General features: G+C 28.3%; 1 protein-coding gene across 2 annotated transcripts in view; it reads right to left on the reverse strand.

The window, feature by feature from the left end:
- Positions 1 to 17,224, reverse strand: part of LOC129975146 (nucleoprotein TPR-like) — a 114,454-nt gene that overhangs the window by 47,832 nt on the left and 49,398 nt on the right. For both annotated transcript variants that reach the window (XM_056088106.1, XM_056088105.1), the window contains exons 19-29: positions 12,353 to 12,493; positions 12,163 to 12,273; positions 12,031 to 12,085; positions 10,722 to 10,808; positions 9,281 to 9,375; positions 9,114 to 9,168; positions 8,830 to 8,927; positions 5,243 to 5,377; positions 5,086 to 5,160; positions 2,559 to 2,747; positions 1,732 to 1,838 (exon numbers count right to left, since the gene is read on the reverse strand). In XM_056088106.1, the coding sequence (XP_055944081.1) occupies positions 1,732 to 1,838; positions 2,559 to 2,747; positions 5,086 to 5,160; positions 5,243 to 5,377; positions 8,830 to 8,927; positions 9,114 to 9,168; positions 9,281 to 9,375; positions 10,722 to 10,808; positions 12,031 to 12,085; positions 12,163 to 12,273; positions 12,353 to 12,493 (1,148 nt within the window). The remainder of the gene's footprint in view (positions 1 to 1,731; positions 1,839 to 2,558; positions 2,748 to 5,085; positions 5,161 to 5,242; positions 5,378 to 8,829; positions 8,928 to 9,113; positions 9,169 to 9,280; positions 9,376 to 10,721; positions 10,809 to 12,030; positions 12,086 to 12,162; positions 12,274 to 12,352; positions 12,494 to 17,224) is intronic.

Consider the following 17,224-nt stretch of genomic DNA (forward strand, 5'->3'; position numbering starts at 1 on the left):
TTTAATTGCAACTGTCCTGATATTTCTCTATTTATTCTTACAGCAACACATCATGCTAACATGACTGTATCTCATTCTTATATTATATATAAATTAATAAGTATGATAGATGTTTTGCTATAATATATATGCAAGCTCCTTGGTATAATTTTCTCATAATATGGAAGCAGCAACGAAAATAATAAAATGTTGCAATTTCCTGGAATAGCTATGAATACAACATTTCTCAATATTTAAAAATAATTTATTGCTCATATACCCTTGACACAATTATCTAGATTATTTTGTCCTAGACTTCCATAAAAAACATTTAATTCAAATATGTGCTTACTTCTTACAAGATTCATAAAAAGCTATTTAATTTATCATTCAAATTCTATCATTTATAGAAGAATGTACAACAGAATGCCAATAAAAATGTATAGTTTAACAGAAATATGGAATAAATAGATAATTTTTGATGTTACTATTTTATTTTTTAGAAATGTTTTTAAGCTCTATATTTTTTATCCAAGATATATATTACTATTTTTGTCAATTATTGAAGAAATATCTTAAGTTACAGATGTTATCAGGCTCTTTATATTCGTGATAAATTTACTCAAACATTTAATTTAGTCTATTTTACTCGTTGTTTTCATTTACTTGAGGTACATTAATGTGCATAATATAAATAACTTTCCAAATAAAAGTAGTTTTAAAAATAAATTTTCTAATTTGTATTTTTATGAATCTAAAAGAAATTATTTTCTACAGTTCATTAAGGAAGTTTAAAAATTGCAATATATATTTTTGATATATCATTGAATACATTAAAGGATGAACATCAATAACACTTCAGCTTTAAATGATTATTCTAGAACTAAAAATTCGAAATCAACCTATTTTCAGACTGCAAATCCATGTGCCCTTCTATATTGTATTCTTGTTGGATACAAAATCCAATATGAATTATGACTTTTTAGAACAGACATGCAATTTTGTATGTTTTCCTTCTTAGGTATGACTAATATCTGCCTTTTTTACCATATTACTTAAGCTTATTGTGATCTTAAAAATCGAAGAGTACGTAGTAAAAGGATTTTGTGGAACTTTTCTAACCCATTCAACAAAGTTAACTCATATTTTTATTCATCCAATCTGTATTAAATACAGATTTTGAGCAGCTCATTGTTTAAAAAAAAATCTAATCTACTCTGAATAAGTACACAATTCGTCATATTATAATAAACAAATGCTTCAATAAAGTCGCATGTAAAAGACTAAACACCACCACAAAGCCTCTGTGGAGAAATTTATTCTATTCTCTTATGCAATTATAGCAGTTTTGTACATCCTCATTAGCTGCAATCTGGGAATCTTAAGGAAAGAGAAAAATTTTCCGAAATCAAAATTAAACTAATCTATACAGAAAAAAAATGTTCGAGTCGCGGCAATTGCATGGTTGTTTCATTTTTGGCGCTATGGTTACGATCTTTTATTCTTTCAATATTCAAAGATTAGAATTATTTAGATAGGGGAGGAAGGGAAAGAATTTATTAACAAATTTCCTGTATTTTTTTTTTTTTTTTTTTTTTTTTTTTATGGAAATTTTCAAATTTTGTTGAATTCTGTTTTTTAAATTATCTGTATTTTTCTGGTTCTCCTGGTGCTGTGGCAACCCTGTAAAAAAACTTTTTTCATTAATAGAATGAACAAATGTTTTCCTTTTTTTAAAGTTTAAATACATACTGGATAACTTGTAAAAGATGCTGAGTATCTTTCAAATCTGATTGAATGGATGAATAAGGAGTGTCTTCCCAATTCTTTGAATTTAAAGCAGCCATTTGAGTTCCCATCTATTAACAAATTATACAAATTTAATCAGAATTCCTACATATACTAGCAACTTTTTATATTAATTTACAGATTAATAACAGAATACAACAAAAACCCATAATTTAGTAAATAAAGCTAGGTAAATTTATAATTGTAATAATAAAGTATTGATATGAATAATTGCAATAGAATTTAAATAAAAAATTGATTAATGAAGAATTATTTGGAAATCTTAAAGAATATGAAAGCACAGCAAATAAAACTACATGCACTTTCTCAAATAATATTCTTTTAATCTTTTCATTCTTGTTTTCTAGACTGTCAAAACACGATTTCTCAAATAATTAAATGCATATTTTTACTTTAGACTTCAAATATAACTTTTTGAGTGGGACTAGAGTTGAAAAAAAATAATGAAATTAATGAGTAATTCCAGACAATTATCCACAATGAAATTATCATAATTCCAGGATATACACATAAGGTGACATTATATTATGCATCTATTCTTTGATTATCATTTAATATTTTACATGCAGTATTCATGAGATAGTTATTTCTTTTCAAATTTGTAATAATATATTTAAATAACTTTTTTTAAAAGTTTGATCAATTTCAAATTAATATTTGAAAAAAATGAAGAAAAAAATAAATTAAAAACAAGTTGTTAAAAAATATCAAATGAAAAGATAAATAAACTAAATAGCATGATTTTAAATAGAATATATATAACTTCCTACTATTTCCAGCTGTTGACAAAGGTTGTGGTTACACGTCTCCAAATCTTTAATCTTTGATTTTAGAGCCTCTATTTCAGAACGGAAGATTTCTTCTTGACGAGCCCAAGATTCTTTACTATCAGTCAGAGTCTGTTCTGCAGCTTTTGCCGCATCTTTAAGTTTTTCAATGTTAAAGGAACATTTTTGATGCTTAGAAAAATAAAATATAAATTAGATAAGCAAAGACAGGAAATGATACAATAATCCAACTAATTGAAATGACCTTCAGCAATTCACCAATTTATACACAGGTTTAAAAACAGTTCAGCATATTAATACATACCCTCCAACAGCTACAGAAATAAGGTAAAAACTACAGAGTTATGGATAAATAGCAAAAAATTATGGAAAACTACAAAAAATACCCTGGATATATATAACTACAAAAAACTTTTTCCAGAAATCCTTGCTCAGCAATATCCGCCAGTAAAGTTTTTAGCATGGTTAGGGAAAATTTTTCTATTCTAGCATGAATGTTAAAACACTGGAGTCCCGCCTCATTAAATTCAATTATTATGTTGGGAGGGATTCTATTATTATGATGTTAAACTGAGCAATGATGATCTTAAAAAAAGCAAAATTGCTTACTATTTAGTGAAAAAAAAATTGTAATTGGCTTACAAGTAATTTGTTTTATCAACAAAATCGTTCTGTCATTTTTTAAAAAAATATCTTTCATATATTTAGTCAACAATACAAGTCTATTAAATAATCTTGAATAAATATTTGTTACAACTAATTAAAATTCTTTGGAAATATCTATTCTTCAATAATTTGCTGCTATTATGTTACATGTAATATAAACATAAGTCAGAATGGCCAGCATTTCTACTGCTTGAATTTTTGTGTCATTTCCAAGTTTTTTTAAAGAAATTTCCCTAACATTTTTCAGATGTTTCTGATAATTTCAGAGTGATGTTGCTTTGTTTTATTCTCTTTAATTATTGCACAATTTGTTCTTAACTTTATTTGAAAAATTGGTCTACTCTTTTAACTAAAATCAATGTAAAATAAAATTTAATTCACAGAAAAAAAAAAACATTTTTATTTGCTGAATTTTAGATAAGCTTCAATTTTGTAAAACCCTTTCCCTTTTTTTGCAAATACATTAACCAACACTAGAAGATTCATGCTCATCTAGACCAACTTTTAAATAACTAGCCATGTCTCAGAAATCTTTGTCATATGTATTCATGAAAATTGTAGTACAAAAATATAAGCATATTGACAGATTACTTGAGAATGAAATTATTTATTTTCTTCAAGTGGTATCTCCCCTACCCATACTGTTCACTCAACATGTCAATCAGAATTGAACAAAAATTTTGCTAGCAGAAAGAAAATTCACTGACAAATATAAAATGAAATATCTGCATCAAAATAAGAAAAATTCTTCAATTAAATCAAAATTGCTTACACAATGCCTCAATTACTTAATCCGTAAAATTAAGAAAAAAGTGGAAAATCGGTCCTTATCGATTTTTTTCTTCTTCTTTATTTTATAAAAAGAAAAAGGTTTTAAAGATTTTAAATTAAAAAAAAGTACAATATGAATGAGTTTTATAAATTTTGTGGCAAACAGTTTCATATACATCAAACCTTATAAGAAAAATGCTGCTTTCTTTTAATTTTTTGTACAAATTACAGAAGGCTTGTATACCTATAATGTAGCAAGCAAACTGATTTCTTGTGCTTTGTATTATTTTTAAATTATAGAGCATTTTGTTGAATGTATGGAATTTTAAACAAACACAAAATTTAAGAAAAATGTGAAATGTTCATTTCATGTTGTTTATAGCAACCATTCATATAAGAACTAAGTAATTCGTGCTCATAATGTTTAAAAATAAACAAAACAAAAAAATGTTTTACAGAAATAGCAATAATGTCTGTTATTTCATTAATTCAACAAAAAGATCTCCAAAAAGAGGGAAAAAATAATCATAAAATACTTATTTAATTAAAACAAACTGTTTTGAAAATATAGTAATGGGTTAATATTTTACAGCATTTTGAATATTAATATCCAAAATGCATACTTTCACTCTCATAACACGTGGTATGATTGATTTGATGTTTGAAAGAAAAAAAACGGAGTTGGGGGGATACCCCCATGTATATCTATTTAAATAAAAGAGACCCATTAAAGCTTAAAATCATAATGGTAGCAGGAGCTCTTTTTTATTTTATGATCACTAGTAACTATACTTTTACAGTTTTGTATTAAAAGAAAGAAGAAAGTTTTAATTTAAAATAAGCACATTTTATTAGTTACAATTTAAAAGCCTAGTACAAAACAAAATTGTATTAATTTCTTAGTTCTATAAAATAAAGTAGAAAAGAGACGACTTAAATAGAAGCCATTCATTCATAATTTCAGCATTTTTTGTATTTCCATGTAGACATATTTTTGAATATAATTAACTAGAATATTAATTAAATATATGTTCAGATTAAAAAGGATAAGTAATAAAAAGTATATATTTACTTCTTCTTTTAATTGAGTAAGTGCTTGCATATCTTGAGCATGCAACATTAATTCTCGTTCATATTTCTCTTGAACCTTTCAAAAGAATGCAAAATATATTAGTATTTCAATATTAATACAGTATGACTTCATAAATAGAACAATGATGCATACATACATCTTTCATCAATCTCAACTGATTCTGACAGTCTTCTCGAGCCTGATCAGCAGTCTTTTTAGACATTTCAGCCTGATTTTTATAATCTTCTATTGATTTTAGGGCTTCAGCTAACCTTTTTTGCAAGTCATTAGCCTAAACACAAGAGTGTTTTGAAAGAGACATAAATAATAATAAAATAAACTGTAAAGATATTTTACGATATATCTTTAATAGCCTGATTCCACAAAAAAAAAAACATTAAATCACAATACAAACTTCATGTCATGATCGTGCTTACATAAAAATTATATTTCAAAATTTTTAAATACAAATTGAATGTATGAAACATAATAAACATAAAATACAAATTAATAAGCTTTCATAAATTATAATATAAAAATTTAATTAACTAATCTTATAACACAGGGCAGAGTTAAAATAAGTCCCTTTGGTATACATCATAACAAAACATAAAATCCCAGTATATGTTTTAGTGTATATGTTTAGTCATTCACCAACATCTTTCATATTATAATCAACAATCACAAACATCTTTCATATATTATATACATTACATTACAAATCAAATCCTAAAATATTGTATGTTTAAAATCACATACATAAAAAGAATTTTTTGAAAATGAATAAACCATTAAGATACTTTTTATAAATCAAGAATTTCACTTTATGCTATGAAATTTTTAATAGAGCTTAAACATTTGATGAAAAGCTAGCATTAAGGAATCTGCATTCAATTTTGCAGCTGATCATTGATTTCTCATAATATTTAGAAGCTCCATTAATTAACTAGGCAAATTGTTAAATAAATATCAATTATAAAAATATTCAGTGAAGCAGTTTGCCAACATTTGATAATAATAAGAATGATTTTTGCATCATGCATGTCATGTTAGTGTTTTATAAATATAGTTGGTCAAATTGATTAATTTATTGTTGATCCCCTAAATCTTCTGATTTCATAACTAATTTTTATTATTGAAATAAAAATTTCATAGAATTCTAAATTTATATTTTATATACACTTTTTTAATTCCAGTTTATCACATAGGTCAATGAACTGAGGTTTTCAACTTTTATTATTTAATATTTATACTGATTCATTTCATTCTCATTTCACAAATTCTTTAGGTTAATTGTAGGTTTCACGGTTTTCAAACCCGGTTTTAAAAACTGGCTTTTTAAAGTAAATTTGTCACATTTGAAAACCGGTTTTTAAATTAAGAAAACGGATTTTAAGAATTCATATTATTATGTAAAAATTAATTTTGAACTTATTTGATTTGCTATTCATTCTATGCAACAAGCAGCAAACACATTTTTTCAATGTTGCAAGTTATGTCGGTCAGTGCTTGTGCACTGCACAGTTGCGCCTCAAATTCGTCAATTTATGTTTTTCATGAACATCCCTTTTCATTTTTTTTTTCTAGGTGAAACAAAACTTAGATAAAGTTAATCTCTTGCTTCTCGTTGGATGTTTTGTCTATCGGTATGAAGTCGGTGCTAATAGAAACGTCAGCAATTTGACTGGCTCGTTTCAAAGAACGTGCGAAAGGAATAAATAATTCCCCGTTTTCTGCTTCTTGATCACAGTATTTAATGATATCATAAAATTTTCTTTGCACCACTCCTGAAAGCCTTTTTACACCACTTGAACTAGCCATATCAATATGAAATATTCAGTTAAAATAAAATGCTATCAGAAATAACACTCACATACATGTGAAAAAAAAAATAGAACTATAAAAAGTATCTAACGCGAGAAATCCAAGGCCAAATGTGCTCATCGTACCGCGTCTCACCCCTTAATGAAATGGAATTGTCGAAATTTGGTCTCAGAATCCGATCCGGCTCGAGTCAGGACAGGTTTGCTTAATATTGCGAAGGTAAAAACAGGAAACAAAAATATAAAGTTGTTATATTTGGTAAAAATAACGTAAGTATTAAGTATGCTTAATTTTTATGTTTATATTTTAAAAATTAAATCTTATTATATAAATTTCTTCTATCAAAAATTAGTGTAAAATAAGAAGTTCCGACTTCTGTTTAATGGAAATTTAAATAAAACACAGGGTGTTAAAATATTCCAGATTTTCTTTCGCAACGTTTTAACATAAATTATGTCTTTAGCAAGCATCGGAATTAGATTAAGAAGTGTTTTTTTTTTGTTGTTGTTGCTTTCAAAATTCCTTGAAAATGTGTAGATTAGATTTTAAACTGCATTAATATTAATAGTTAAAATAATAAAATTGTAAAATAAACGTCAAAAATATTTATTCAATAACTTTAATTTCATTTTTAGATAAAAATGGGTAAGTCGGATGTTTGGGATAGTTTCAAAAAGTTAGGGATAGACAAGGCAATCTGAAATCATTGTAATAAAATGTTGAGCTGCCAAGGATCATCTATGAGCAATCTACATAATCATTTGAGAGCAATTCATAAAATAATTGTCGGAAATAATATAATTGATAAGTTTCTTGAAGACACTGAAGAAAAACTTACAAATCCAAAGACACTGAAAGCTGAATTTTCATTATTTGAACAAACGAATAAAAGAACCAAATGCCAAACTCAGTAACTAGTGAACGAGTATTTTCAATTTCAGGCAATACTGTGTCCAAAATAAGAACGAGACTTAGCCACCATTCAGTGGAATTTTATGTTTTTTAAAATCCTATTTTCTTAGGAGAAATTAAAATTAGTGAAAATAATATAATAATAAATAAATATTATTTGAAATTTTTGTTTGAGTTTTCGTTATTTTGTGTAAGTAATATGTATATGTAATCTTTAATTTTGTTTTTTTTTTTATATTTTGACTTTGATATTGATTTCGTTTTTGTTTTATATAAATTGAAATAAAATAAAAATAAAAAATAGAATAGGGAAAAATATTCTATTTTTCCCTATTCATTTTTTTTAGACAAAAATTCGAAAACCGGCTAAAACCGGGTTTTTTGGAAATGTCGAATTTGAAAACCGATTTTTCAAAAAGTTGGTTTTTGTATAAACCTTAGTTCATTGTTAAAATTTTCTATTATCTGTTTTTAAATTATTAGAGGTTAATTATTTAAAATGTTTTTTTTTTCTTTTCTTTCTTTTTTTCTTTTCTCTTGGTGGATCACTGTTACGATCTGAATAAGTTTTGATTAAAATGTTCATACACAATATGCATAAAGAAGATGTTACAGAAATTAAAGCAAGCAAGAAATAAAATTACACGACTGAAAATGAGACAAAGCCAAGACACAATCCTAAATGCTACATTTTATTTTAAATCAGCACTGCTGAAGCAGACTATTTAATTTCCTTGGTTTTTAAGAGGAAGGTTTGATTCAGAATATTGTCCCCCCCCCCCTCATAAAAAAATTCATAAATAAAACTTTAAAAAAACCCATCAATTTTTAATAATTTCTGCCAATGCAACTCATTACTGTCAGTTTGTTTAAAAAAATGATCATGACAAGCTGGACTCATCATTTCAGTCCAAAAAATTTAATCATATTAGGGAAACTTAACATGATGACAACCCATCAAAAAATGGGCAAATCTTCTAGTCAATAAGAATAATTTTAAAATCTCACCTGCAAATTCGAATTTTGTGTCAGTTTCATATTTTCTTCAATAAGTTCTCTGTTATTTTTCTCCATATCCTCCAAATTTTTTTCTAAAGCAACCCGAGCTATTAAAATTACAAAGTATTTGGAATAAGATTCTTTCCATCAAATTAAATTTACATCAATAATCTCTATTTCACAGGAATGTAACTAGCTTTCTACATATATGGTAATGCACAGCTAGTATAATAAAATCTAAAAAGTTATACAAAATAGTATTTATGCTACAAAAGTAGATATGAATTAGATACCTTCACTGTTGGATTTCAAAGCATTTTCCATCGATTCTTTAAGTTGCTTATTTATCTAGGAGGAATTAATAAATTAAATATCCACTATGTTATGCTCTAGTTATGCATGCAACAATTCAACAAACTGAAATATTTAAAGCAAAAGGAGCAATAAAACAAAAACTTACTTCATCTTGTTCTTTAACACGCAATTCTAGATCCTTACACATATTCAAATATTGATCTGCACTTTGTGCAGTTAATGCTAATTTATTATCCATAGCTAAAAAAGAATGGTACAATTGTTAATTTTCTTAAAAATAAACAAATACTTGTACAAGAAACTTATTTTAATAAATAATTTGCTTGATAAAATAAGATTTCAAACATATCTGAAATATCTGAATAATTAAGGTACAGTACAGTATAAAGAAATGCATTAACCTTATAAATTTTAACCAAACAAAAAAAATAATATTTGCTCAAAATTTTTCTAAAAATCCAGAATTTTTTCAATTGTATTTAAACATAATAAATTTCATATTTATAAACTTCATATAAAGGACAAGGATCAGGCTGGCCATCATATCTGCTGTTTGAATCCCCCCGACTTTTTTTGGATGCATCCATATCCTCAAATGATAGTTGTATTTTCTTTTCTTTATTTATTGTAAAAAATATTCGTAACTGTATATGAATTTATTGCACAATATATTTCAATGTTCTATTAATTAAAATCAATGTAAAATCAAATTTAATGTTCAGCAAACAAAACAAAAAACTTTTCAGTTATTGAATTTCAGACAAGCTTCAATAATGCAAAACACTTGCAAATATATTAACCAACACTACAAGATGCATGCCACCTAAACTGAATTTTAGCCAACCAGTCATATCTCAAAACTGTTTGTTCAGATTTACTTTACGAAAGATGGAGTACAAAAACACATTGGCAAAGTGCTTAAGAAACTAATGATTTGTGCTCTTTCTAGTGGGTACTCTCCTGTCCATACTTTTTATCAACTTACAAATTAGAAGTGCACAATAATTCTATTAACAGAAACAGCAATAATTTACAAAACACAAAATGAAATCAACGCATCAAAATAAGAAAAATTATTCAATGTTATCAAAGTTGCATCGACATTAGCCCACCAACTTTAGTGAAACATCACTTACATTATGGCTGAGTGCTTAACCCATAATATACAGAAAAATTACTTTTTTTATTGCGGAACAAGAAAACTGTTTTAGAGGACAGCATGAATGAATTTTGTAAATTTTTGAGATAATTAATTTCATGTATATCAAAATGTAAAAGAAAAATGCTGCCCTTCCCTTTTTAAAATTTTTTTGAGAAAACTGCAAGAGAAATGTATACTAATAATGTGTCCAACGAATTAATTTGTGTTTCATATAATTTTTAAATTAGAGAGCACTTGTTGAATGTATAGCAAAGTTTAAACAAACACAAAATAAAACCAGTGGGAGTTCAGCACACACACTCCTGCACAATATTATTCATATTTATATCAATCCCAAGAATAATATTTGATTCCAAAAATGTTGAAGATTTTATCTCATTAGAAAAGTATGATGTATGATACGGATAAAATAACATTTTAATACCTTTCAGTTTTGCATCAGCTTCATTCAGTTTCTCTTTCAAAATTTTAACTTCAGCTGTTGGTACTGTAGACTTGGGTGTTTTAACAGCTAAAATAGAAAATTCATGGAGAATAAATTATGATAATATTAAACAGAATGTTCCAAAAAAAATTGAAATGTGCTTTAATTTTTTTACCTATCTCAGATAAGCAGGCACTTCAAATTCAAACTAAAATTAATTTATGTTGACAAAATAGCCTTAATGCCAATTTTCAAAAAAATTTAGACTTTAAAGATTTTTTTTTTTTTTTTTTTTTTTTTAATGATTTTGCTAAACAAATTTGGTCAGTTAGAAAATTATTGCTTCTGCAGTTTTTTTACAACTGACAGTACTTTACAACTGATTGAATTTTTAAAATGACTTGTATACCATTTAAAACAGCAAAATTAAGGAAAATATATAGAGTAACAATGACCTTTCAAAATTGGTTACTGGTATAAAATTTGCAAAACATTTTTCAACAGTAAGAATGTCTTTGTGTAATCTAATGGATCAAAGAAATTTTAGTTTAAGTTTTGTACTACACACAAAATTTACTTTACAAAATTTCTTTTATGCAAATGAAGTTAAATATAAAATAAATTGTTTCAATCAACTAATATTTTTATTACTGTTACAGGAATTTTGCAAGATGCAAAATAGACTAAAAAATTCAATCACTATCAGTCAGTCATTTATCAAGTGTACATGAATTAAATCATTATATTTAAATAAAATATAATAGTTTGGGAATTCATAATTTAAGAACTTCTATGCATGAACCTCACTGTAACATATCAACTAATTTCTAACATATTTCAACTATCCAGTTTCTTTGTCTTAAGAAAAATTATTCTTGGCTCAGTGTGAAAGTGCAGGAAATTTGCAAATGCACAGCAAGTAGAGGCAGGATTAGAAAGAACTTGAATCACATCTTTGTTTCCACTTTTTGAGATAACCCCAATTCCTATTTCAACATATGGTCCTCATCAATTTTCAGTTTAATATTAAAAATAAATGATTTTCAAAGATATAGGTATGCAGTGTTTTATAATGATTTAACTGCAGCAAAAGGAAAATTTGCTCATCAATTTTGTCGAGGGAGATCATTTTTTAAAACTTAACAGGAAAGCCATTTTATAAACATAACCGAATTTCCCTACTTTATTTTGAACATTTTTTGCAATTTTCAGTGCCTAGTTAATCTTATAAGTAAAAGATTAATGTGTGTTTCATTTCTTTTGAAACAGTTATATTAGCAATGATATTTTTCCTAAGAAATATACATACGTGATTCTGCAGTGGATGATTTCTCAGGAGTAAGCTGTGTTTTTGTATTGACCAACTGTAAGAAAAGAAAAGAAAAGTAAAGTAAATTATATCAGTAAGAGATAATGAATTAATTTCTTAAAAATTACTTACATCTTGATTCAAAGCATGCACTTGTGAATATGCATCCACTAAATCTTCATGAATTTTTCTATTTCTGTCAATTTCAGCATCAATTTTTGTTTGTAGTTCTTTCTTTTGTTTCTGAAACAAAAGAACTTATTACCATATAGAGAAAAAAAATGTATATTTAATTTTTTTTCACTCAAAAAGAAATACATACCTCCCAAACTTTTACAGCAGAGCGATATTCTTCATGTGCATTTTCCAATTTAGTTTTTAAAATAAGATTTTCTTTTTCTAATTTTTCAACTTGATACTGGAGATTTCTTTTAGTTTCTCCTTCAATTCTTTCTAAGTTATTCTAAAACAATAAAAAAAATCATTCAGATATAAATAATACAAATTTAATAAAAAAAAATACAAGCACATTTAAATATAAACAAAAAAAATCCAGAGTTTGGATCAATAATTAATGAATGATAAACCGATATAAGCTTTAAAAGGTTAAAAAAATATATATGAAGTCCCATTTCCAATTTGCAGAAATTTAAATTTTTAAGAGTCACATGCGAATTTAATTTAAATATTTAACAAAAACGTCTGTTATTTAACCACAATTTCATTTTTTATTGATTATAAAGTAAACCTTAAACTACCACCTTTAATTATATGTAGTGACGAACGCCTGATGACGAGCGCCATCTGCTGGCCAACAGATGTTGATGCTTGTTAGACGGAGTACAGACGAGACGGGTCTGAACGACAGTAGAGAGGTGCGAGACGAGACGTGATCTCTCGGAGGTCACGGACAAGACGGGTCTCTGAACAAAAGACGCGACGTAGTTCTAGATGAGAGTTGGGTAGTGAGTCTGTAAGACATACAGCTCACGCTCATGTATCTTTATATGTTTTATGTTAGCATAGTAATGTTTTGTCCTTTAATTATAATAAATATAGTTTCATATTAATGCTGGCCGTTGCCATTTTCCACAAATATGGGGGTTCGGCCCGGATTTTAATGAAGACCGGTACATAGACGAAAGAAGAGCCAAACAGGAGTGAAATTTGACGTAGAGCAATTTGACGTGCTACAATAAACCTTTTGGATACCAACTCCTTGTGGACTGACGCAGTGTGGATCGACGTTGAAGAAATTGTGAGCAAAATTTTGATTTATTCTCAAGAATGGCATTTCTTACACGAGCACGAAAGAGCGACTTACTGACTTTAGTAGACGAATTAGAACTAACGGCACCACAGGATGCCAAAGTGCGAAAGTTAGTTACAATGATAACAGAGTTGAAAGACTATGACGAGGAGCTCGTAAAAAACTTACTTTTAACTATCACTCAGGAACGCGAAAGGTTAGATGCTGAAAAAGCCGAAAAGAATGAACGTGAATATACTTTCCAAAAGTTAGAACTTGAGTTAAAAAGTAGAGAAAATACTTTAACTGTATCAGATATGCCTAAGATTGATATATTAAAATTGCTAAAGAATTATGATAATAGCGGAGACATAAGTGTTTACCTTTCGTTATTTGAAAAATAAATAAGTAGTGCTAACATTGAAAAAGAAAACTGAATTTCTTATTTACTCGGGTTATTACCATTGGATATAGTCAATTTAATTGCTCGTGAACCTGATCCATCAGCTAATGACTATGATTACATAAAAAAACTGTTGCTTAAAAGATTTTTGGTGCGTGGTTTAACACGCATTGCCAAATTTACTTTAAATTAAAGTATTAAAACATTTTTACTTAATAAAAACTGCCAGCCATGTAAATAAAAAAAATAAATTTTAATTACAAATTAAATTAACAAATATATATCATGATACATTGGCCGTAATTCCATCGACCAGCACGAGGCAGAAGTTCTAAGCCATCTGGCGAAGGCAGGAAGTGAGTCACTCGTATCCGTTGGAGAGCAAAGTTCATCTCCAAAGGTATGATTGATGCTTATCGCCAGTTGGCGAAACAAACAGTCATTTATCGCCTGTTTGGCCGCTGCAGATTTAAATTAACTTCCGAACAACTCAGACGGAAGTTCTTTACTCACAAACGAGATTCTTCTTCTTCTTGGCGGGATTTCGGTTTTGAACTGAATAACTTTTTTGAGGAATGGATAAATTGTTTAGAAATAACCGATTTTGAAGATTAAGCAGCAATGGTCGTTGACCAGTTAAAGAGTAAAATAGCAAATGACGTACGCGATCATTTTCTCGACGATTTGCCCAAAATAAAGAAAGTAGAAGATTTGATTAATAAACTGAACGAATATGAAGCTGCATGAAGTCACCTTAAAAAGGAAACAAACAGAAATTGGCGCGTTTCCGAAAACAGAAGTAAATTTGATATCGCGAAAGAAGCTAAAAATTCACCATTGCCGTTCGTTCGTGCTCAAAAGAATTATATTGATGATAATTACTATAACAAGAGTAATAACAAATGTTTTAATTGCAATGAGGCTGGCCATAAATCAATTAATTGCAAATTTAAAAACAAAGGATTGGAATGTTTCCAATGTGGTAGCTTTGGCCACAAAGCCAGTATCTGCCAGCAAAGAGATTTTAAAGCCTCTCTCTCTAATAAAGTGTATATTCGTAACTCTCCAAAAACTGTAAATAAGCTTAGTAAAAATGTTGAAATAAATGGTGTAGATTGTGATGCATTAATTGATACTGGAAGTGATATTACTATGATTAATTATGATCTTTATTTGAAAATTGGTAAACCCAATTTAACGACTGATAATGTGAAATTAACTGGTATAAGTGGAGATAGCATTACTCCTCTAGGTTTTTTTTATTGTGATATATTAATTGATGAATATGTAATATCAACTAATGTGCATGTGTTAGAAATAATGCCGAACGAAATAATCATCGGCATGGACGTATTAAATAATCTGAGCTTTTCATTCCGAGAAAACCAAATTATCATTCATGGGAAAACAGCCCAAATAAATTACACCCGGCTGGTCAAGGTCGTATCACTACGTCCCTAGGAGCTAAAAAGAGACAGATAGGCACCTATTTTTGCTAAGACTTGCAATAAAATAAATACACATCCTCTACCATACTTCATTCATTAAGCGGATTTGATAAACTATGATGAAATCGACATGAGTCATGTAAAAAAAAACCTTGAGACTGGAAATAAATCGTCTTTTAAATAAGTATTCGCCAAACAAAAGAAAAAGTAAGGAGTTGCAAATGAAAATAATATTGAGCGATGATATTCGAATTAGTCATAACCCTCGAAGGCTGTCTTTTAAAGAACAAAAATTCGTTGAAACTCAGATTGATAAATAGATACAGGAAGGGATAATAAAACCCAGCTCTTCAAGTTATTCTTCCCCTGTTGTTCTATGCAAGAAGAAGGATGATAATTATAGGTTATGCATTGATTTTCGTAAGCTAAATAAAAAGATGATTAAAGATCGGTACCCTTTATCCTTCATAGAAGATTTGCTTGACAAACTTGAGCAATCAAAAATATTTACTACTTTGGACTTGAAAAACGGATTTTTTCATGTAGACGTAGAAAGATAGCACAAAATTTACGTCTTTTGTAACACATCATGACCAGTGGGAATTTCTTTAAGTACCATTTGCACTTTCCAATAGTCTGAGTGTATTTCAGCGTTACATTAATGTGATATTCAGGAATTTGATGCTAGCCGGAACTGTACTGATTTATATAGACGACATTATTATACCATCCAAATCCGAGATAGAAGGGCTAGAAAAATTACAACGTGTTCTACAGGTTGCATCAGAGTACGGTTTGGAGTTTAATTTTAAGAAGTGTCAGTTTTTAAAACCACAAATAGAATTTTTAGGCTATAGATTCTAAAACGGAACTATACAGCCCTCTGTATCTAAAACGGTAGCTATACAAAAATTTCCACAACCAAAAACTGTTAAACAAGTACAAAGCTTTTTAGGCCTTGCTAGTTATTTCAGGAAATTTATACCCCACTATTCAAAAATCGGAAAACCGCTTAGTGATCTACTAAGAAAATAAAGATATTTTAACTCAGGAGCCAATTTTGCATCTCTATCAACAGGGATCAGTTTTAGAATTCCATACAGATGCTAGCAGTCAGAGATTCAGAGCAGAGCTGCTGCAACAGGGAACAGACAATAAGTTTTATCCTATTCATTATTTTAGTCGAAAAACATCTCCACAACAAGAAAAATATAGTAGCTATGAATTAGAAGTTTTGGCTGTAATTGAAACGTTGAAAAAATTTAGACATTATTTACTGGGCTCTAAGTTTAAAATTGTGACTGATTGTTCCGCTTTTCAACAAACTATGAGTAAAAGAGATCTTGCACCAAAAGTTGCAAGATGGGCTTTACAGTTAGAGGAATTTGATTACCAAATAGTTTACAGATCAGGAAAACAAATGGCACACATAGATTATCTTAGTCGAAAAGCAGTACTTGTTGTTACTCGTTCATATAGTGAAGTGACCACTAAAATAGCCAATGTTCAAAAGCAGGACGAATTCCTTAAGAAATTAAAAGCTTTGATAGATAAGCAAGAAGACGGTGAACACATTGTGAGAAATGGAGTTTTATACAAATACGATAATGGTAGAGAGTTGCTCATAGTCCCAGAAGCATTACAAAGAGAAATTATTCGAGAAATTCACAATAAAGGACATTACGCTGTGGCTAAGACGGAAGAAATTTTAAAGCAAGAATTTTACATACCAAAGTTGAGGTCGAAAATAGAAACTGTGGTTGTCAATTGCGTGGAGTGTATTCTTTGTAATAAGAAACGTGGGAAAGGTGAAGGTTTCCTTAACCCCATCCCAAAAGAAAATTTGCTTTTAAGTACATATCACATCGATTTCATTGACCCTATGCCTTCTACAAATAAGAACTATCAGCATATTTTTTCAATAGTGGCGCTTTTACAAAATTTGTCTGGTTGTATCCGGTTAAATCAACATCTACTCAGGATGCAATAACTAAACATAAGCTTCAACAATCTATTTTTGGAAATCCGACGAGAATAATAACAGACAGAGGTTCAGCTTTTACCTCAAAAGAATTTGAAACATACTGTCAGGAT

The sequence above is a fragment of the Argiope bruennichi genome, chromosome 7, assembly GCF_947563725.1.
Source record: "Argiope bruennichi chromosome 7, qqArgBrue1.1, whole genome shotgun sequence".
Lineage (NCBI taxonomy): Eukaryota > Metazoa > Arthropoda > Arachnida > Araneae > Araneidae > Argiope > Argiope bruennichi.